This window comes from Gossypium hirsutum, chromosome D11 (assembly GCF_007990345.1).
Source record: "Gossypium hirsutum isolate 1008001.06 chromosome D11, Gossypium_hirsutum_v2.1, whole genome shotgun sequence".
Lineage (NCBI taxonomy): Eukaryota > Viridiplantae > Streptophyta > Magnoliopsida > Malvales > Malvaceae > Gossypium > Gossypium hirsutum.
In genome coordinates, this window is record NC_053447.1 from 67,442,685 (window position 1) to 67,465,686 (window position 23,002).

Consider the following 23,002-nt stretch of genomic DNA (forward strand, 5'->3'; position numbering starts at 1 on the left):
TCGTATTGTTAAAATTATAATTATATGGCCTTATATATTTGCACTGTTTATTTCAATCAAAATCCGTCTTTTTCCTTCACTTTTATAATTTAATTTTTTTTATGAAACAATTTTCATTTTCGATCTTTGACATGAATTTACAAACTAAAATTCAAACAATTTTCATTTTCGATCTTTGACATTGATTGTCAGATTAATTTGAATCTAAAGTATATATTTTTTACTTGCTGATAGGTACTGATCAACCGTACCAAGTGTGACTTGGAGCTCACTAGTTGGATTTAACATAAAAACTTTTGTATAATTTAATAACTATTTTGTAACTTTTTAAAATTAAGTAACTAAAAAATAATTTTTTAATAGTTTAGTGACCTTATGTATACTTTATGTCTTTAGAAGATCGAATAAAAAAAGAAAAAGAGTGGATTCTTTGAGTGTAAGTTAGAAGATCGAATAAAAAAAGAAAAAGAGTGGATTGTTTGAGTGTAAGTTTGATTCTGAAATTTTGAAGTGAAAATATTCAACAGGCTCGTTCAATGGACTCTCAAATATTTATGAAGTGGATTTTAGATGGTAAAATGTCCTACACATTTTGGATGGTCTACTTCTGGATAATCTTGAGTTTGTAAAAATTATTGGAGATAGTAAAATTGAAAAATCAAATTCCACTCTAGTTAGACAAATTCAGAGAAGTGGTTCTGCAGCAGATGCAATAACTAAAATAGCTCGTCCAGATGATGACGATTTGCATATGTTCATTAAAGAAGTTCTACAAGGAGACAGTACTAGAGGCATTCTGTTTATGAGTAACTCTATGTAATTTTTTTTGTTTTATATTTCACCAAAAAAATAAAAATATTAATACCAACTATTTGATTTTAAAAATAAGACAAATCTATTTCATTGATTCCAAAAGTAGCAGATTCATCAAGTATCAAGTTGGATATTCACCTTTTCTAAACTCATGCTTAAAGCATATGCAGAGTATAGTACTAACTACTAAGTCCAGTGCAGGGGGGAGAAAAAGCCATAACCATTGCTCTTTGAGCCTTCTCAGTTACCTTTTCTTCACAACGGCTTCAAGCAATCCATTAGCTAAACAACTAGTAACTTTTTCGGGATCGACAGGGCCCGGTAGCTCGAATGAAACAGTGAAGTGTCCAGATGGGCATAGATTTTGTGTGAGCATATGAAAGACTTGAAAGTTCTTGACTACAACTTTCTCACCGGTTGTTGTTATCCCTCTGATTAGCACTTTTCCATCAGACTCGATGTCACAGCTGAAGTCTTCTGCACTCGTAAAATCAATTAACACGGTTATCATTTGCGGTAAAATCATTAACTCAACCCCTAAGGCTTGTAATAGAGGTTTAATGGCATTGGGTGAAAAACTGCAGTGCAAATCAATTATCAAAACTTCATTTTATTTCAAGGGACTAGACGGTAAAAGTATCCTGGAGGCCCCTGTACTAGGAGTCGGGTTGCAATTTGCCCCCTCACTCAAAAAAATGGGCAAATTAGCCCATTTATGTTAAATCAAAAACAAATTGGTGCTTCTGTTAAAATTGTCATTCATGTCTACTATTAAAAACGATCCATGTATGTCAGTATGATGTACACGTGGCATGCCACGTATTACTATTTGGTTATTTCATCAGCCACACAAGTTTTTAACAGTACAAATTGAAGAAAATTTTAACAGAAAAGACCAATATGCTCTTCGAACTAATATACATGGACTAATTTGCCCATTTCTTGAGGGGGCAAAATGCAATCTTACTCTTAATACAGGGGCCTCCATGATACTTCTACCAGGATTAGACATACATTTTAACCTTATGTTGTTCCAACTCAGGTGTCTTAACACCTGAATCTCGTGCATATGAACACAAGTATTAAGATATGATCCTCCAAGGACCCTTCGAAATCTGAATACATGTAAAACTTAGGGCAAAATCGTACATATCCACAACGGACTAGTGAATTATATGCATCACATGAACCATTTGCCACTATCCTTTCCTCTCTTAACCAAGAATGGTAAGGTTTTTTTTTCGATTTAATAAGGTAAATAAGCATTCTCAATCCTGTTTCAAGCAAGTAATCGATCATGAGTAGGGCGATTAACCTAGAAAAACTTACTTTTATCCGGTGATACTCCAGGAAGGGAGACACGAAAATAGTATGAATCCTCTAATACACCGATGTCCACTAACCCTACGATCGGTCCCATTGTTCCGGTTGCTGCAGCCCCAGTCAAAGCAACTCCATGTTTGGTACAAGCCACGATACTATCCAAATCCTCACTGGTTGTTTCGGAAGGCAGAAATATCATAGCAGGACCGATTGTTTCTGTGACATCAATATTCTCTTCAGGTGAGACAGACTTATCATCTGGATTTGTCGGGCCAACATATGGCACACAATTGAGAGGAGCTACATCAAGAACTAGTTGCTGAGGACTTGTGTGCTCATTATTTTCACCATTTTCACTTTTCGACCTGCCAGAAGACAAATAAGCAGTCAATTTTGCAATGAAGACAAGCAATACTTACGTTACGATCATGATCCGTAACGCTAGTTCTTTTACCTCAAATATTCTGTTCCGGATTGGTTTTTGTGACTGCGAATCTTTTTTATTTGTCATAACAATTGTTTTTGGAAATAAAAGATACTTCTTCTAAGCAAAACCTTTTCTGTAAATTCAAGATTTTATCCAATAAATGAAATCTACCACATCATTAAGCATCATTGGGTTCATTACTGATAACTGTGTTTCCAAAGTGTAGTACTAGGTGATGTTTGGTTAACTCTTTAATGAATCCAAAGCTTTATCATATGCATTACGGAATCACTCCGAATGCATCAACTAGCATCTACGCGATGAACCGCAAAAGCCAGGATTTTGACATTTCGGGGTCAAAACAGTTGCGCAAACTCACTAGGTTCATCAAGTTGTTTCGGTCTATGTTGCTCCGAATCTTCATTTTTCTTTAAGTATCCGTATCTGACACATAGATATAGAGATACAGCCTCCAAGATCCTTCAAAAACATGAAGAAACTCGGAGAAATCTGACCATAAGTTCATAACCATAGCTGACACTCATGACTCCGAGTAACAAAGGTTTAATCGTTCTTATGTTAGGGAAAAATTCTGTCCTAGACAAGAAAAAAGGAAGAAAGAAACTTTCATTTGGCAGGGACAAGTCAATAAACAATACCCTTGATTCTTCAGAAGAGTATAACCTTGGTTTTCAACAGAAAGGCTTAAATTAATCAGTTATAAAAATATCGAAGAAAATGAAAAATTAGGCCTAGAAAACCCTAGAAAACCTCTCTGGAACAGATTGTTTCTAAGAAATGAAATCCAAACCCAAGATTAATCATATAGAATCACAAACACTTTAAATCAAAATAGTTCAATTCATTTGTCAAACGAAACAAAAAACTAAAATGTGAACCAACAATAACATGAATAAAAAAAAAACTTAAGACAACCCATTATCATGATCAATACTCAGTATCATATCCAAAACCCAGAAAGAACATTGCTTAAGCTATACACTAGATTTTCCAAAAAAAAAAAAAGAAAGAAGAAGAAGAAGAAGAAGAAGAAGAAGAAGGATTCAAAGCTTTACCTTTTCAGATTAGCCTAGTGCATCAAATTATACATGTAAATAACATGCATGAGAATGTGGAAAAGGTTTTTACCTTAATGGAGAAGCCATTGGAGAGTCACCTTACATGAACAAAGCTAAACGTAAGGGAGTTTTTACACTTTAAAATGGTCTCTTCGCTGTATGAAGGAATTTGTTTCTTTGGGTTGGGCCACTGGTTTTGACTCGTGAGTTGAGTCGCCTCGTGGATTTAATTTTTTTCAAGTTTTTTTTATAGACTTGGTGATTTTATTATAATTTTTATATTTATATTTTTAAAAAAATTATTCTTCAAGCTGGTTGAAGATTTGACAAATGTATTAGGACTCTTGTAAGAATGTAATAAAAAATAAAAAAATATAAATATTCGTAAAACTTATCATACTTTCAATTCACTAGTGGACTATTAAAAACTACTCTAAATATTTATATATTTTTCTATTTTCATTTTAATTAAAAATAATTTTTATTAGCTAATTTTCTCTTTCTTTTTTTGTCAAATTTTATAAAATGTGTTATAATTTTATTTTTTTAATTTTTTTTCACCTTTCAAAATATGTTTTTTTTTAATTAATCATCTGTTTGTTGTGAAAGTGGCACAATTTTTTTCATGTATCTTATTAAAATTGAATGTTTGAAAAATATAATTTAGATTGAGTTAGTGACATGTGGATTGACTTTTAGCTTTTGACGTGATTATTATTATCAATGTAGGAAGATGTGAGTTTGAATGTGTTGAAGCATCTATAAATTGGGAGAGATTATGAGTAATTTTAGGCATTATATCAAAAAAAATAAATATGATTAGAACCTATAATTTATAACGATTGAGTAAATAATTTTACAAATTATGTTCTAATAATCGTAATATATTGATTTTGAGTGAAATCATTTATTTAACTTTCAAAATCTACAAGAAAATAAAAGAATAACACTTTTTAAAAAATAATTATTCAAACAAAAACTAGAAAATTTTAAAAAATTAGTAGCTAATGAGCCAAGGATTTTACCGATTATGATAATAGTTTTTGAATAAAATTTCAAATGGAAAATTTGAAGACATTTATGAATAAACTAAATAAACGTGTAGTAAATAAATATCATAATATAATATAATATTATTATTAATTGTATTTATATATTTTAATATTATTATTTTACAGATTGAGTCTTAACTCAACTGTCATAGACATAATACAGGAGGATGTGAGTTTGAGTGCATTGAAATGCATTATTCTTTTAATTCTAAGCATTATGTAAAAAAAAGAACAAATATCATCAGAACTTGTAATGAGATTATTCAAAAAAATATAAATTGATATTTTCTTATCGAATAACTGTTAATTTAATATTTTATTATTTTGAGATACTTCTAGCTTTTTAATATTAACAATCTCTTAGGATGCTATTTATACAGTTAAATTTCATTTTTTTTAATTGGTTATAGGATAATTATTCTAAAACAATGAGTATAATTTAATATAAATAAAAGTCTAACTTAATATTAATTAAGTAGTAATTAAATGATAATTAATGAATTTTTTTTATCTATTATTACAATTTAATTTTTTTTGGTGAATTATATATTACTCTGCCGTTAAGTCAATGACTAAAGTCTTAATGTGTTTTTTTTTATTAGCATAATAAAAAAAAATTAACTTTCTAATGTTTGTAAACTTTATCAGTTTAGTCCTAATTTTAAGTAAATCGATAAATATATAAAATTGTTCAATTTAATTTTAAGTAAATCAATAAATATATAAAATTGTTCAATTAGATAAAAAAAACACAAAGATGTATATGTCATCTTATCATATGTTTGATGGAATTAACAAAAGAAAAAGTTAACGTTTGATACATGAAATACATATTTTGAAAAGTAAAAAACTTAAAAATTAAGGGTTAAAATATGTTGATAGTGATTGTAATTTAACAATATTTCAGATTAAAAAGTTAATAATTAAGCCATTTTCTTCTATTCTTAAAAGGTTAAAATTTAAGTCATAATCTTATCTTTTTCGATTTAAAAATTTTAGTCCAATCAATCATTATTTGACACATTAATTGGATTGTCTTCATATCATGTGACAAATGATTGGCAGAAAATAAGCATATTAAGTTAATAATTATTATAAAAAACACTATCAACGACAATGATGATTGGGTTTGAAAAATATTAAATTAGAGGGAAGATTTTTTTTTAAATAGCAATAGAATTTGACTTGTATTTTTTTTCTTATATTGTTTTGTAGAGAGAAGATATTTTTTAAATAGATGTAGTATTTTATTAATAAAAAATATAAAATGTCACTTAAAACTAGGTGAGAAACTAGGGATGAAACTAGGGGGCTGGTAGGGGCTCGACCCCCTAAAATGACAAATTTTCTATTTAGTAGAGGTAAAATTGTACTTTGCCCCTTCTAAAAATATAAAAATTTGATTTAATCATTTAAAAAATTATAAAAATATAATTTATTAAAATTGTGGAATTGTATTTTTTCCATCGTAAAAATTACAATTTAATTTTGGACCCCTAAATTGTTTTTTTTTTGTTTCGCCCCTGTCTATAACCATGTTGTATAGAGTCAATTTTCTCTATAACAATTCTATTTTTCTGTCAAGATTTTACCTGTTATAGAGAAGTGGTTGTTATATATCTAGAACAGTATGCTGTTATAGAAAGATAATTGCTATAAACCTACAATAGAATTTATATCTAAATTTCTATCAACTAAAAAAAGTGAGAATTATACGAAAAAAATAGAGAAAGTAGAAATTAAATTAATAAAATTAAAATACGTATACTATGTGCATGCATGATTACTTTTATTCACATTTCATTTTACATTCTTTCACATAATTAATTATAATGTTCATCAATTTAACAAGTTCAATTAAGCAGTATGAGTTATCAAAATAAATAAATAAATTTATTTTGAGTTATTAAATTCAAATAATCTATTCATAAGTTTATGAAGTTCCAGATTCATAGTAGAATATTTAATTGGGGATCTTCATAGTTTATTGAATATTAATTCTAATAAAATATAATTAATAGATTTTTTTCATGTAAAATTTAAATATTTTATTAAAAAAATATTTTAATTAAGATTTTTTTATTTAATAAATTATAATTAATAACCTTACTTATATGAAATACCTATAATTTTACTTAAAATTTTAAACAATATTTTATTATAGATAACTAATTTAATAAAAAATGTACTTCACAACTATAGTTGGTTGTTGCTGTTGCAACGGAAAAACTGTTATAGAATGTTAAAATAAAACATAAAAAATTGATTCTACTAAAAACGTATATATGATAACGAAATGTTATTATAACAAATGACTGTTATAGATAGGGTTGACTATATCTCATTAAAATAATCTAAACTATCACTCAATTAGAATAATATAAATTACTTATGGAATGAACACCAAAATTGTTTGATTAATCCTATTAATCTCAATATTACCATTAAGCTATATAGAAAAAATAGTTTAAAATATGCTGTTAATAATTGTAGTTTGATAAATTTTGATATTTAGTCTACCTACTTAAAATTTTAATATAAAAATTCAGTCTACTCATTGACATTATTAGTATTTTCTGTCAAAATTTATCAACTTCGCACATTGATTAGGTTGTCTCCATATAATGTGACATATGATTAGCGAAAAATAAACATGTTAACAAAATTTGACAAAAATTACCGATGATAATAATGATTAGACTTGTTAGGATAATTATTATTGGGCCTGAGCTGGATCCTAATAAACACGTAGGTTTAACCCAATTACTAAGCTAACGGAGTGAGTTTGCAATAGAGGTGTTCATGGGCCGGGAGGCCCGGCCCGACGGCCCGCCCGAAATATGAGAGGGTTTGGGTAAAAATATAGGCTCGAAATATGGGTTTGGGCAAAAAAACGGGCCGGGCCTCGAAATATGGGCCGGGCCCGGGCCCGAATAATAAATATTTTTATTTATTTTTTATTTTTTTAATTTTAAAATACTTTTTTTAAATTTTTTTAATTTTAAAATATTTTTAAAATACTTTTTTAATTTTAATTTTAATTTTTAAAATAAATTTTTGGTATTTATTTAAAAAATGGGCCGGGCCGGGCCGAGCATGGGCAAAATTCTAGCCCCATATTTCAGGCCGGACCCGGGCTGAATTTTTTCTGGGCCCGACCCGACCCGGCCCGGCCCATGAACACCTCTAGTTTGCAAGTTAAGTTTGTAGATTGACGAGCCAGACTTGGTCTCTGTATTGCGACGTCCTATATTGTGAGGTTGCATAAAGTCGGAATCATGTATACACATGTTTAGACTAGAGTAAGGAATATGTCTACATGCATAGAGCCTACCTAACCTGTCTTATTAATAAATAGTACCCTATCGTATAAATAGGTAGACCACACCATTTGAAGGATACGCCGAAAAAATACTCAACAGGACTAATATTTTTAAATAATAAAAAGTTAATTTTTAACTATAAGGATTAAATCTCATATTTTATCAAAGTACAGGACTAATAGCATATTTTAACCAAAAATAATAATGGGTTCAACCACGTTAGAACAAACCAAGCATACTGTCGACACCAGAGGCCTTGTATGGTATCGTAGAAATCTTTAAAGAGAGAGAGAGAGAGAGAGAGAGAGAAAGCAGTAAAAACTTTTCCATATATAGTTATTTTTAGAGTTTGAGGTTGCCATTTTCGGGGGCTTAGAATTAGAAAGCAAAACATAAACGATGGGAATTTTGTGGGGTTCAGAATTTAATTTGACTACTAAAGAACAGGGCTATAATGTCATAGAAACCATTTCTAATAATTTTTTCTTCTACCTTTTGTTTGGTGTCTCTCTCTTTTTCTCACTTGCTTTGCTTTCTCTCTTTCACATAGTTGTTTGGTTTGGTTTATTTGCTTGTTTTGATAGTGTTCATGGCTGACATTAATGACCAGAAACAAGCAACTTTAAGGTTTGTATGCCTCATGTCATCTCATTTGACAATATCTTATCTTTCAAAAAATTGCTTGTGAATGAGTTCTTAATTTGTTTTCTCCTTAGTTTTATTGAAAGTTTTGTTTTTCTTCTAATTTTGATTGAATGTTAGATGAGTTCTTTTTGGTATTTTGTCTAATGGTTGGTGAGTGGTATCTCAATAGCTTCTTCCATTTGATTTTTTTGGAAAAGATATGAAAAATGTATAGATCTTTGTTTTTTTTGTGCTGTTTCTCTGTCTTACAAAGAAGATTGTTGGTTTCATTCCCATTTAAGTGGTGATTTCTAGCTTTATTTTTGGGGATTTTCTAAACATAAATATACATGATAAACATGCATTTTTGGTTATTTTCCTTCTGGAATTTTCCCATTTTCATCATTTCTTATTCCCTGTTATGTAAATAATGCTTATATATATATATTATTTTTTTTGGATTTTCAAGTTTTCATTGGTGTGATTATGATTTTCATTCTTTTTTCTTTTGGTTATTCAACAAATCATTCACTTCTAAGTTTATAACTATCTCCTCCATAGCAAAGTCACCTATAAACATAATGAGACAAGCACAGATCCTGATTTCTAGCTTTTTATTTGGATTATTGATTTGTAATGACCATTGATTTCTTCCAGTTCGGGCTCCATCGGTTCAGGTGATAGGCCGGAGGAGAACTTCGAAGATATGGTTGTTCAAGCAAGTCATAGAAGACAAGAGGCTATGGTTTCTTCATATGGATCATCCCATGGTAGTTATCTCTATGTCTCTTTTATGTGGTTCATGTGTTTTAGTACTTCAAGCTCTTTACCACTCTTTGTTTCTTATTGCATCGAAGAATTTCGGGGCCCCAACATTGAAAAGGAGAAACAAGATAGATCGTCTCCGAAAGGAGTTATAGAGGCATGCTTTGAAGGCTCGGAATCCAACAAAAATTCACCTGATAATAGCCCGCACGCAGTAGTTAGTTGCACAGGTTCGGTAGCACTTTCTAACTGGAAAAAACTCTTCCAATTATGGAAAAGAAGATCGAAAAAGCACTTCGCTTCGATCCCCATTCTCTCCGCATCGAAGCGATCAAGAAAGAGCAGCAAGAGGGTGGAAGAGGATCCTATGATGCAAGAATTGTACAACTACAAGTCTTCTTTACAAAACTTTAGCCTACCCGAGCTCCGAGCTGCAACTGACAACTTTAACCGCGGTATGCAATTAATTTCAAGGCTTCAAATACTTGCAAAAACAGTAAAATATAATGGCATAAAGGTTTAGTGAGGCAGACGAATATAACGTTCTTTTGCTTGTAGAAAACATAATCGGGATGGGTGGTTACTCGATAGTCTACAAGGGTTGTTTGAAAGACGGAAGGTTTGTTGCAATAAAACGTGCGACAAAAGGGACATCGGATGAGATGACAGCCGCCTTCCTGAGTGAGCTTGGCATTATAGCGCATGTAAACCATCCGAACACTGCTACATTGATTGGGTGTGGTGTAGAAGGAGGAATGCACCTTGTTTTTCTGTTATCTCCATTCGGAAGTTTGGCATCGGTTCTTCATGGTTTGTTCTTAATATTCTGCATTGTTTATCTGAAGTAGTTATTATTCAAGTTATATGAAATCTTGTGATGCTCTCGACTTTATCCAGGGCCGAAAGGAATACTAGATTGGAGTAAAAGATATAAGATTGCTTTGGGTACGGCCGATGGCCTCAAATATCTTCACGAGAATTGCGAAAGGCGGATAATTCATCGAGATATCAAGGCTGAAAACATTCTGCTTACCGAGAATTTTGAGCCTCAGGTACGTCTCAAGTCTTAAATTCGTAGGCTACACCGAATTAAATGTTTTAAAAACAGAGGGCCGTGAAAGATTTGCAGGAATCAGAGTGTACGGAGTCCAAAACACACATCTATGTCATTCATGATACAAAGAAATCATGAAACTGCTACTCCAATATTAAGTAATCCAGCTTATCTATGTGAACTAGCTACTATATATATATCGAAATGATCTATGCATACTTCGTGGCCAAAATCTATATCACTATTCTCTTTGAAAATTTTCAATAATTTTGCAGGACATGGTTTACTCCACTGTCCCTGTTGCTATTTACGTACTAAATCATAACATATAGTTAGAGGAACAAAAAAAAATTGCATATTGTGTTGAAACATGCAGAAACTAATATTTTCCCATACATTGTTTTTGTAAGCCTTTTCGATATATTTGGAGGATCATACTCTAATACTCATGTTTGAATATGTGTTGGATAAGAATACTTCAAGGAAAATGAAGAGTAGGGGTAATATAGTATAACATTGTAAAACGAGAAAATTTATACTACTAATGAGTAGATGTAGGAAAAAAAAATCATTGCTTATGGAGACATAGACGACCATGTGTATTTTTGAGCTTAGGGTATTTCATCTGCAAAACGATAAGGATTTCTATTTGCTATGCTCTGAAACTTTTCAATGCCATACATTGGATCGCCTAATACTAGTTATTTTTTCCATTTCTCCAAGTTAAACTGGTCAAATTATATTGGTTATGTTGCTGTCCTAGAACATGGTTGTTATACCGGACGCTTTCATTAAGCGCGGGCGGAGCCTTGTGCAAGCTTTAATCTTTAGATCGTAAATTTGGCAACTTTGGGTCGAGCCAATGCGAAGCGTATGTGAGATATTGATTACTTTCTTCCTTTGTGCTCACTCTGCTGGTGGCTGTAGTTATGGTGAAAGTTTTGAATGTTACATGTGTATTTTAGTTATGAAAGTCGAGTTTTCCGACTCCATATCCTGCCAAGAGGCTTCCAGGGATGTCAGTTTCGTGCTTTTCTTTGTTAATATAAAACAATTTATGTATAAGAACTAAGTTTATGACAGTTGTTTTATAAAGCTCTTAATGATCTGTTGTATTACCATTCCCTTTCTTCGTTCTATTGTTTGATTATGTTGGCCGATTTCTCATCCAGATTTGCGATTTTGGCCTTGCAAAGTGGCTACCAAAACAGTGGACTCACCACAATGTATCGAAATTTGAAGGCACCTTTGGGTTTGTAAGCCTAAAGTATCTGTATCGAGTTAATAAATACTTCTTTGGTAACGCTGACACATTTGTTTCTCGAGATGCAGCTACTTGGCTCCTGAATACTTCATGCATGGCTTAGTTAATGAGAAAACCGATGTATATGCATTTGGAGTTCTACTTTTGGAGCTCATTGCAGGACGGAGAGCTTTAGATGATCAACAACAAAGCATCGTAATATGGGTACATTTCCTCGAGATGAATTTGATCCCTCCAATCATATTGTAATCGTAAAAAAAAATGGTTACTTATACTCTTTTGATTCTTGTAGGCAAAGCCTCTGCTTGATAAGAATGATATTAAAGGGCTCATTGATCCTTCCCTAGGTGATGATTATGAACCGAAGGAAGCGAATCGCATGGTTTCGACTGCCTCTCTGTGCATCGAGCACTCTCCTATTCTTCGTCCTCAAATGAGTCAGGTTCGTGATAGATTTTGAAGTTTTCGAATATCTGTTCAAGAAATTAATTAACTGGAGAACTATTTACGAGTTATAAAATCAAAGAGTGACACATTATTGTTCATCTCATTAAACTAGGAAATCGTAGGTACTTTCATGATTGAATTCTTTCTTATTGATAAATCCATGGTGGTTCATTTATTTCTGGCATGCTGATATTTTTCAATGTTATGATTTGTGTGTTTGTTCATGTTCAACGGTAGCATCCGCTTGTCAGACTGTTGCTCATGCTGTAAAACAAGCCATTAAGTAGTAGGTACAAGAATGAAACTCTTGTTGGTGACTTAAGGACAATAACATTTTCATACCGGTGCTCTCATTTTCGGATGATTGTTGAAGTTGGTATGACTTTTAAGTGTTTATAACTGTTATTGAAGTGCTCGATTTTAGGGGTGAGCATTTGATCGGTTTGAAAATTTCAATTGTTTTGTTTTGACATCAAAGAGATGTCTTGGTCTTTGACTCATGCTTTATGTCCGTTTTTTGTTTAAGAGAAGGAAGCACTGCAAACAAGCGAAATGGGTACATTGGGAACAACATAAATAACAAGTTAACCGAGTTTGCTTTTGTTGCAGGTCACAGTACGACTGAGGTGTGATGGACATATTGCAAACTGTTGTAAAAAATCCTGGAATCGATCAATCCGAAGAACATACTCGAACGAACTCCTCGATGCACAAGAATACAACTCAACAAAGCATCTAAACAGCGTAGATAGGCTTCGGGAAATTGATTTAAGTTCTTGAAAGCTACAAGTATGGAGGTTCACCGAAAGCCCTATGGAAGCAAACCATTTGATGCTGTTCTCCATGGCGGTCGGAAGTACCGGTTTGTAGTTAATTGAAAAAACCGACTCAATTTTTATTTTTCTGAATTTCATGGGACACAATTTTCAAAATGAAATTATTTATAAAGACAGTTGCGACCGTTATTTTACAATCTCTTTATTTACTAGTATTTATCGCAATTGATGAGAATAATGCCTATATACATTACATAATTTGAATTGAAAATGCACCTGCCATCTCGGTTTCAATTTCTGCATTTCTGCAGGATAAAATCCACACAAATAAGACTTGATTTGCGATGCATGCCACAAATTTCCGGATCCACCATGAATGCACCAGTACGGAGTTTATTCCGCGACATGGCATATCCACTCGAATGCACTCGCTTTAAAGACTAGAATGTTGTAAATATAAGAAGTTCAAACTGAGACACGAGTGGTGTTCATTCATAAATATCCAGAATACAAGTAATAAATCCAATGACCTCAATCCGTAATTTCCAGTAAAACAATGGAGTTGTTGGTGACCTTGATGTGCCCACTAACTTGAAAACCCTGTCCACTTGAAAGATGACAATTACTTGGGACGAAAGGAATACGATGTTGGCAGGCAATCGAACTCGATTGAGAATGCTCAACTATGACAACCGAGAATTGGTCGCTAACCTTGCAGATATCCTTTGTCCTCCAAGTAAGTAATTACTTCCCCAGCCATGGCACTAGGTGTGGGACAAACTCCATCTTTCTGATTTAGTTCTATCTATAAAGGAGGAAAATGATTACCCGTAAACTAGCAGTATTTGGATCAGAATAACAGCCTAGTTTTAATTCACAATGCCGCAGTTACTAATTTCCGTATTCAACTAAACACATACCTCACAGTTCAAAGGTGGTTCGTAAGGATCATCTATGCCAGTAAAACCTGCAAAAGTAACGCAATTAGTTGGTAAAGGATAAATGAGGAATCATCTTCTACAATTCATCCATTAAAAAAAATCACCATGAATTTCTATATGACAATGCGTATATATTGCTGGTAACATGAACAAGGCAACTTAATGTTAATGAATGTATGAAGGCAATGGAGCACACCTTTAATCTTTCCAGCACGGGCAAGCTTGTAAAGACCTTTCGGATCTCGCTCTTCACATAATGCTAGGGGCATGTTCATGAAAACCTGCAAGTGTACAAAGAAGAAGGCATTTCAACTTAAGTACAAACAACATAAGCAAAGATGAGAACCATTTAGAAGGAGCCTTGCCTCAATAAAAGCATCCGGCAACATTGCTCGGCATGCATCACGGTCTTTCCCATATGGAGATATTAGACTGGCAATGCAGATTAAACCAGCATCTGCAAAGAGCTTTGCCACTTCACCTGAATTAGACGCACAAAATGTTAGAAACAACTTGAAATGAAATAAATCAAAGAAGAACAGCAACCTAACCAGGCTCTACCAAAAGAAAAGCCAAACTCGTGTAAACCATCTAGTTACCAAGACTCCAAGGTGAATGTTGGATATGGGTATGCTTAAATTTTTTTTCTAAGCCTATTCATATCTTTGGAGAAGCATTCCCTCATATTGTGGAAAATACAGGTACTTTAGGGGAAGTGAAGAATCGAAGCAACAAAGGTAACAATCATATACGGTAATAATACAGTGTTTAATAACAATTAAAGTGCAGATAGCTGAACTTTTGCCACGATTTGCGGTCATATATTACAAGTCTTGCTTGCTGGACAAAACTATTTACATAAACCAAACACGTTAGCTATATAGACTTCTACTTCTCAACATACTTACCAACCCTGCGAATATTTTCTGTTCGATCCTCAGCCTTGAAACCAAGATCCTTGTTTAATCCGTGCCGAACGTTGTCCCCATCAAGTATGTAAGATAGCTTGCCTCTTGTATGAAGTTCCCAACTTAGAGAACATGCAAGTGTGCTTTTACCTGAAACATGATCATTGGATCTAAGAAGCATTTTTCAAATTTGAAAGCAGGATGAAGCAAAGCAAGCTGATAATTGTTTTAAGTTTCAAGGAATGGAAATCGTGGCTCAGAAGGAAAAATAGAAGCACATAAGTGAGTGGTTTTTTACTATAAACCTGATCCGCTGAGACCAGTGATCCATACAACACAACCCTTTTGGTTAAGTAGCTTCCGCCTCTCAAGCTTCCCAACAGGCGATTCTTGCCAAAATATATTTGTCGAATTTCCCATAGTCGACATCTTAAGTTCCCTAGTCTTCAATTCTCTATGAATACGAGAAGTAAACACAGAATCAGTATATGACAACCAGATAACTGTATGCCAGACACCACTAAAAAATAGTATGAGAGGTTTATAGTGCCCATTGTATATACAGAAGCCTCTCTAAACCTCAATACTTAATAGCCACGATATTCAGACCCAGGTGTCAGTATTGAATACTTGGAGCCCTCTTAGAACATCATACCCTCGTATCCATATCCAGATATGTGTCGGATCAGAGAAAGATAGCTTCATAGTTTATACAAATTCATAAAATGTTATTAATTTTCTAAAAATTAAGCTGCTGAAAGATTTTTTCCATTTCATTCACATTGTTCTAGTCACTACTTGGAATCTTCTAAAATATGTTTCAAATCGATAAAACATGCTTATTTCTTCACAAATCTCTTTAATACTACACATCATAGTGAGGGAAGCAAATCTCCACCATTAAACAGCTAATGGAACAGGCAAAACAACAAACACATAAAATGCATATTCTATTTATCTATAAAAGGATTAAAGATGAAAAACCCAAATCATTTCGTAGCAGAGTTGTTGTGATCTAACAGTGATGACTTCAATAAACCCCAAAAGGAAAATGCTTCATCATTTACATATAAACCCCAAAAAAGGGTGCATGTTTTTATCACATTTTGAGTAGCTTTCTAGAAATTAAAAACTACCCATCACATGAAAGTAAATAACAAAGAGGTTGGCAAGTACCTGAGAGAGAGGACAAAATTGAGGCTTGATTGAAAGTTGAAAGCTTAGCAAGTTTTGCGGGGTTGGGGGGGGGAGTAAGAAGGAAACAAAAGAGAAACCAATTTTATTCTTTTAGTTCTTGACCAAAAATATATTATTTTAGAGAGAAAATAATATATTATAGGAGCTTAAGACGGCATAGACATAGGAAAGAAAGTAACAAGTCAGGGATTTTTAGGAATTTGATTCTGTAAGTTTAAAAAATTATAAAAAAATCCAGATTAATTATAGGAAGAACTTGATTTCTATAGTAAAGTTGGGTGCTGCTGTTTTCTGAGGTGGTACCACCTAAAATTTCTCCTCAAAAAATAATTTTTTTATCTCGTCTAATAAATTAGTGGCACTAGACTGAAACGTATAAGGAAAAAACGTTTAATTATATAAAACTCTTATTTAAATTAATCAATTTGTTCCTTAAAAAATTTTCTCAAGTTTATTTAAATTCAAATATGCTAGGGAATGAATTGAAAATATTTAATTTTAGAATTTAGTCCATTTACTTTTATTTTTAAGAATTTATTCCTTTTATTTTTTAAATTTCAAAATTCAAGTCTAATTGTTAATGTTATTAAGAATAATTTTGTTAAATTTATTTCATTACAATTTTTTTAGTTAAATTGCTACCAAATGAATTTTTTTTATTTCAAAATGTCATACCAATAAATTTAACAAAATAATTAATTTTATTAATAATTAGACGCTGAAATCTAAAAAATAAATTACTAGAAATAAAAATATAAAAAAAACTAAATTCAAAATTTTAAAAAGCCTACATTAACCTATAAAAATTTTAACCAACAGTAAAACCAGTTGTCATTAAAGCTACCCACTAAACCATTAAATTTACACATTATACAAAGCATTGAAGTAATTATGACAATAAATAAAAAGAGAGAGTAAAGATGGTGCCATATACAAAGCATTTTAAAAAAATCACGTGTCTCCTAGCATCCTCTTTATTTTCTTCCAAAACAAAAATTCTCATCTCAAACCCTTCAATTTGAAGTAGAGGCGAAGTCAGAAACAAATTTTAAGAGTTAAAATTAAATTATAATTTTTATAATAATAAAAATATAATTTTATTATTTTAATTGTCTTTATTTTATAATTTTTTAAAAATTAAATTAAAATTTTATATTTTTAGAGAGGTCATTTTTATTAATTTAAAATTTTAAAAATTTTAAAATACGTAAATAAGAAATTTTCTATTTTTGGTGCAGGCGTATCACCCCGGTTCTCTCCTGATTTGAAGTTGTTCGTTTCAAATTTGTTTCAACCTATTTTTTAATTACAATTATTTGTTCCTTATTTTCTTTTTGTATAGTTGTTATATTAAAGTCATTTTCGACGTTGAAGAAGCAATAGCAAACCGCAGGCGGCGGGGCTTTAACAGCAACGTAGCAAACGGCAAAAATCATAAAGGTTTATTTCATCTTCCATTTAAAAAAAAAATTATCATTTTAACCCTCTATTTAATTTTTCACCTCTTTTGCATCTTAAATTTGTGCTATTTATCAATTCATTTCAAAATAGATGAATTAATTTTGCTGACGTATCATGTACCTGAATTGTCATGTGGATGTCATATTAACAATTTATTTATTTTTAATTTTTAAAAAAAGAATTAATATATTTTTTTCTAATTTTAAAAAATTAATTGCTGACGTGACATCTACATGGTAATCCATGTACATGTCACGTTATTAAAGTTAACAAACGTTAGTTTTTCTATCTATTTTGAAATGATTTGACAAATAATATAAGTTTAAAAGCTAAAAGAGACGAAAAATTAAATGGAGAGCGAAAATAATTTTTTTAGTAATGTTAGAGGGTCAAATAAATTATTATGTCGGATAAAAACTAGTTCACCTAATTGATTTCTATTTTAGTTTTTTCTTTTTAGCTTTTTTTTTAAGTTGACATGTAATGAAAATTACAAAACAAGGTTTTGTAAGGTTGATTGAATCGTTGAACCAATTAATTTTTAATTCAACCAGTTCAACCGTCTGGCTTAATTTGATTTCAGCAACTATGATTTATTTTTGTTATACATTTGTCTTGACAAGGACACGTGGTAGAGCAAGAGGTGGCTTGTCATTGACCCTTCAATGAGGATTGCTTAGGACGGCCCGTGAGGGTAACCCTCCATTTAGCATCCTTTAATGTGACTCTTGTCCAAAATCATTCAAAAGTGACCCTCTGCAAGTCCTACTCAAGCTACCTTAAAGACGATTCACTACGAACTCTTTTTGGGGACCATTAAGGTATAACAATTTCAATAAAGAAAATATCACAGCAGGATCACACAGTACTACATATTGCGACAATTGATTTGTAACAGCTCTACAACCTGGCCGATCACACAAGCTGGCTACCATCCATATTGTCAACTACACAGCATAGCCGGGTAGAAATACCCCTTATATATACCAAGAGCATGAGGACAAAGGATCCCCTTCTTCCTCGAGAAAAACCCAAGTATTCCTCTTCTCCTCAACCTTCTATTCCGACTCTCCACTTGATATAGATAAACCAACTTCCTTATCTCCCTCACCTTCTCATCCTTATCTCCTCTTTTGTTGATATTTTATATCAACAGATTTTAATGTTTTTTTTATCGTAGTTTTTATAAGTCAACAATAACTCATTACAATTACAAATGAACGATTTTTCAATATCCGATAACCACATTGAGTTATAACTAAATTTATAATCGAATCGAACTCTTAAACAAGATTAAAACTCACGGAATACTGTTTTCTCTATCCACAAAATTAAACATCTAAAATTTATTCAAAAAGCATTAAGCTCTAATATAGAAATAAAATTTGCAGAAAATTCAGTTCATCAACCAAAGATTATAATGATATAAATTTTGATTCATAAAACATGGTAAATCTACAATAATTGAAAACTCTTCATCTCTTTAGATTCAAATTTCCCTATCTTTGGAAACAACAACGAACTCAATTTCTCATACATACATTCATACATATTGAATAAGAAAAAGAAAAAAGGAAATTAGTTTGACATAATTCTACAATTCAATCAAAAACTGTTAAGAGCTCTTTAATTTCTCATTATTCTTCAATGCCTTAAAATTCCTCCACAAATACCTTCCACTAGCCATATCAACCAATACCCAGAATCCATTCTTAACCATCTGGAAATTCAATAACAGGAAAAAAATTACAATTAATTTATATAATATAATGATATGAACATGGTTTATATGATAATACGAACACGAATACATACCATTTTGAAACTGAAATCTTGTTCATTTTTGGCAACAATTGTCCTTGAAACTTCAGAAACCCCATCATCGGCATCAACCGATGAACCCACCGCCGTTCTCCAAGCGAAATACCCAGCTAAAATCGCCGAGAAAAACACCAACAAGAACCTCATAGGACACATGTTTTTCAATTTTTTTCTTCAATGAAAGAGAAAGATTTGGAGATTCGATAAGAAACCCAGAATTTTTTTTTCTTTGTTTATGTGATGATAGATTGGAATTACGAAGAATGTAAAAGGAAGAAAGCTGAAAATTAAAGAAAAAATTTTGTCAGAATTTTTTTTTTGAGAAAACGCCAGAGAATGTCGAAAGTGTTTAGATGATATATTGGAAAAAAACGCGTTTGCTGAAGATTGAAGTTTTCTCCTCAAAAAAGGGTTTTTGGTATATTATTGTATGGCTTCACAAAGTCAAATGATGGCTTACCAACTCCATTAATAATTTGATCGTAACTTTATCGATTTTCAGTTTTGGGTTTTAGCAGCAAAAATGAAATATTAAATTATAGCTTTTAGTTTCTAGAAAAAAGGAAATATCAACCAAAAAGGGAAAGAAGAACCCTAATTTGTTTCTAACTTAAGATATATTTATAAATTAAACCCTTAATGTTTTCATATTTGTCAATTTAGCTCTTATTAGTTAAATTTAGTCCTTAACCTTTTAAAAAGGATCGAATTTGACATTAACCTTTTAAAAATAACCGAATTATTATTTTTTAACGAAAATATTGACTAAAATGTTAAAATTTTAAATATGACAACTCTCATGGCAATTTAAGTGTACTTTGTGTTTTTCTTTTTTTGATTTTTTTTGAAATTTTATAATTTTAAATTATTTGTTGACATGGAATATAAGACAAATAGAGTTATGTCAGTATGAAATACACTTGGGCTCAAGGGTGAAGCCAACAATTCATTATTAGGGGCTAAAATTAAAAATTTTGTTCAAATACTTCATAACTAAAAGGGACTAAAAGTGATATTATACCCCTTAACTAAGGGAGGACAAGGCCACTGTCTACCCGCCCCTACTTGTTAATATTAACATCGTTAAAAAGTTAATGTTTTAATCAGTTGATGGCTAAATTTATTCAATGCTCAATACCCCTATAATATTCTATTAAAAAATCCATATTAAATAGAATCGTTAAATATACATGAATATTAATTAATAAGGTCAAGGTATTGTTGAGTACCCAGGTCAAAAACCACGCTAAGAGAGCAAACAAGAGCCCCTTTAATTTATTTGAAATTATAAATTAATATAATGATAAAATTTTATTTTGATCTTTAATACGACAAAATTTCAATTTAATCTCCTTAAAGATTTTAACATAACAAATTAATATAATGATAAAATTATATTTTGGCTTCGTCCCTTATCCAAGTTTAAGTTTTACATGTGCAATTGCAAAGCATCTATAATCCTACCCTAACTCTTAAATAAGAGGATAAACGTGTTTGAGTGCGCTTGAATCCACGTCCTCACATACTAACAATAATATCAATACCAATCGAGCTAATACCTAATCAGCTTCAATCTTAATATTTAAATATGTCATGGATAAGTTTTATCCAATTTTTTCCTTGATTCTTTGCTTGTTTATAAAAATAAAAACATGTAAATATTAATATAAAAAAATTGTAGAATTGGTTTATGAGTTAACTTGAGCTTGGTCCGAATTGTGCGCATATATATATATATAAAGAGAGTAAAATTTAGGCCTATTCAACAATGAACCATAGAAAATGTCAAAAAGAGCATGAGGCTGCCATTTTCTAAATCTCCCAAGAGAATTTTTTTTCTTACTAAAATTAAAATGACCTCACATTTTAGGTATTATTAATTGATATTTATAGGCAACAATTAAATATTATATACACATTAATTACACTTTTCTGATATTTTCCTATTTTTAGTTTTTTATTTATTATTTATTTTATGAGCAGAAATGGACAAATAAGATCGGCCCAAGTTTTGCATACCCATTCAATTATTAACTACGGCTTTTTCAAAATCTTTCCTGTAGAGAACAAAATCCAAAGGCATTATTAATTATGAAATTAATTCAATTTAAAGGTTTTGTACTCCGATTTCTGTCGACTTCCCATTATCAGTTAATGATTGTCCTCGATAAATTAATGGCACAAAACTGAAACGTAATTATATAAAATGTGTAAGGACCTGATGAATAATTGTTCCTTTTAGATTGATTGAAAGTGTGATTATATTACACTGTAGAAATCGTTTTAAGTTAGAGCATTTTTGTAATTAATCAAAAATTTTAAGGCGTTAGGCAGCCACACGGACATGTTTGACTTTTAGAATTGTTGGGTAGTAGCACTCGATAAGCATGACTTTTTGCAATGTTGGGTGGTACCACTCGATACTTTTTGACTTTTGCTAGTACCAAGTTGGGCAATATGATTACAACTCTGCTTAAAATTTAGATCACACTGACTCACTTCTTTTTTCTAGTGGTAAATTCAGAAATAATTTTGAGTAAGTTAAAATTGAATTATAAATTTTTAAGATATTAAAATATAGATTTTATTTTATATATATTTATAATTTTATTAATTTTGAAGGAATTAAATGTATTTTTATATTTTTTAAGAGAGTCGAAATATAATTTTATCTCATATTAATTTATAATTTAATTATTTTTTAAGAGATTAAAATTACAATTTTATATTTGAGGCAGAGTCAAAACCCTTACCTGTCCTCTTTATATTCACTAAAAATAATAATATTGTTTTCATCAATGTTAAGTGGAATAGTAAGATACATTGTACTTTCAAAAAAGAATGCGAGTTTAAATATTAGAGATGACACTATTGAAAACGAAAATCCCATCATAAAAATAAAATAAATCAAGAAAATACCAAATAAATAACTAAAAATTAAACATACAGTCAACCCAAAAATCTAAACTCAAAATTATCACTAATCTAAAATGAACACAATTTTGATTGGACAGACTTCCAGACTCTATTATTTGAATGTTATTTGATTATTACTAAATCAAACTGGAGCTATCAAAGTAATAGTCTGAAGTATTATAATAATTCACTAGAGAATCTCATGTGTGGAGTTATTTTTTTAAGTATATTATTTAATTTGTATAAAAGTAATTTGAAGTTACAAAAAAATGTTAAAGGATGTTTTCAAAATTAAGTAAATTGATTTGTCCGTTTCACAACAAGTGAACAACTAAAAATAATTAATTACTTTGTTAATGCTTTCTATCAATTCTACATGATTTTGATTGGCATAATAATAAATTTAATTTTTGATGCTTTCATATTTTATCATTTTGACCTTAATCCTAAAAAGTTCAACAAATTCATCCTCAACATGTACACATTCAGAAAATGTTGCAATATATATTTGTTAAATTAAGGTCAAATTGGCAAAATATGTAAACTTTAAAAACTAAATTTATTATTATACCAATCAAACTCATGTACAATTAATGAAAAACATTAATTTCATGATTAATTATCTTTAATTACTCATTTTTAAAATTGACAAAATTAAATTGTCTTATATTTTAAATATACTAGTTTGCTCAATTTCAAAATTGAGATGAACTGAAAATGTATTTTTACCAAAATAACAATCATTTTGAAACTAAACTCAAATGTAAAATAATTCAGTTTAAATTTAATGCATAAAAATCGAGCTCCTAAA

General features: G+C 30.8%; 4 protein-coding genes across 6 annotated transcripts; 1 reads left to right on the forward strand and 3 right to left on the reverse strand.

Moving 5' to 3' along the window:
• Positions 1-886: 886 nt before the first annotated feature.
• LOC107930909 (alpha-crystallin domain-containing protein 22.3) lies at positions 887-3,862 on the reverse strand. Its single transcript, XM_041104947.1, has 3 exons — positions 3,713-3,862; positions 2,143-2,501; positions 887-1,290 (listed from the first exon to the last, which is right to left on the reverse strand). The coding sequence occupies exons 1-3, from the start codon at positions 3,727-3,729 to the stop codon at positions 1,058-1,060; spliced, it is 609 nt and encodes a 202-aa protein (XP_040960881.1). The 5' UTR covers positions 3,730-3,862; the 3' UTR covers positions 887-1,057.
• A 4,460-nt stretch (positions 3,863-8,322) lies between these two features.
• LOC107930941 (receptor-like cytosolic serine/threonine-protein kinase RBK2) lies at positions 8,323-13,136 on the forward strand. Its single transcript, XM_016862710.2, has 9 exons — positions 8,323-8,644; positions 9,299-9,411; positions 9,499-9,861; positions 9,965-10,216; positions 10,304-10,458; positions 11,633-11,712; positions 11,793-11,928; positions 12,017-12,166; positions 12,781-13,136. Exons 1-9 carry the CDS (start codon positions 8,607-8,609, stop codon positions 12,949-12,951), a joined length of 1,458 nt encoding a protein of 485 aa, XP_016718199.2. The 5' UTR covers positions 8,323-8,606; the 3' UTR covers positions 12,952-13,136.
• Positions 13,137-13,404: 268 nt separating this feature from the next.
• On the reverse strand, positions 13,405-16,192 carry LOC107930942 (adenylyl-sulfate kinase 3). Of its 3 annotated transcripts, none has more exons than XM_016862711.2 (8): positions 15,973-16,192; positions 15,102-15,250; positions 14,797-14,946; positions 14,254-14,369; positions 14,085-14,169; positions 13,868-13,914; positions 13,659-13,752; positions 13,405-13,547 (listed from the first exon to the last, which is right to left on the reverse strand). In XM_016862711.2, the coding sequence occupies exons 2-8, from the start codon at positions 15,223-15,225 to the stop codon at positions 13,534-13,536; spliced, it is 630 nt and encodes a 209-aa protein (XP_016718200.1). In that variant the 5' UTR covers positions 15,226-15,250; positions 15,973-16,192; the 3' UTR covers positions 13,405-13,533. The 3 variants fall into 3 exon arrangements, with proteins under 3 accessions (XP_016718200.1, XP_016718201.1, XP_040960882.1); XM_016862712.2 differs by lacking the exon at positions 15,973-16,192 and adding an exon at positions 15,781-15,902; XM_041104948.1 differs by lacking the exon at positions 15,973-16,192 and adding an exon at positions 15,452-15,713.
• A 2,662-nt stretch (positions 16,193-18,854) lies between these two features.
• On the reverse strand, positions 18,855-19,843 carry LOC107930883 (uncharacterized). Its single transcript, XM_016862646.2, has 2 exons — positions 19,270-19,843; positions 18,855-19,174 (listed from the first exon to the last, which is right to left on the reverse strand). Exons 1-2 carry the CDS (start codon positions 19,429-19,431, stop codon positions 19,070-19,072), a joined length of 267 nt encoding a protein of 88 aa, XP_016718135.1. The 5' UTR covers positions 19,432-19,843; the 3' UTR covers positions 18,855-19,069.
• Between the last annotated feature and the right edge of the window lie 3,159 nt (positions 19,844-23,002).

Bases quoted from the DNA above. Each gene is read 5' to 3' on its own strand.
- LOC107930909 (XM_041104947.1), bottom strand. The intron at 1,291-2,142 runs GTAAGTTTTTCT...TTACGAGTGCAG, and splicing joins TGGAGTATCACCGGATAAAA to AAGACTTCAGCTGTGACATC.
- LOC107930941 (XM_016862710.2), top strand. From the start codon at position 8,607: ATGGCTGACATTAATGACCAGAAACAAGCAACTTTAAG. The intron at 10,217-10,303 runs GTTTGTTCTTAA...GACTTTATCCAG, and splicing joins TTTGGCATCGGTTCTTCATG to GGCCGAAAGGAATACTAGAT. The intron at 11,929-12,016 runs GTACATTTCCTC...TGATTCTTGTAG, and splicing joins AACAAAGCATCGTAATATGG to GCAAAGCCTCTGCTTGATAA.
- LOC107930942 (XM_041104948.1), bottom strand. From the start codon at position 15,501: ATGAAGCTATCTTTCTCTGATCCGACACATATCTGGATATGGATACGA. The intron at 15,251-15,451 runs GTATGATGTTCT...TCGTATTCATAG, and splicing joins ATCTGGATATGGATACGAGG to AGAATTGAAGACTAGGGAAC. The intron at 13,915-14,084 runs GTGTGCTCCATT...TTACTTTTGCAG, and splicing joins CCGTGCTGGAAAGATTAAAG to GTTTTACTGGCATAGATGAT.
- LOC107930883 (XM_016862646.2), bottom strand. From the start codon at position 19,431: ATGTGTCCTATGAGGTTCTTGTTGGTGTTTTTCTCGGCGATTTTAGCT. The intron at 19,175-19,269 runs GTATGTATTCGT...TTGAATTTCCAG, and splicing joins AAGATTTCAGTTTCAAAATG to ATGGTTAAGAATGGATTCTG.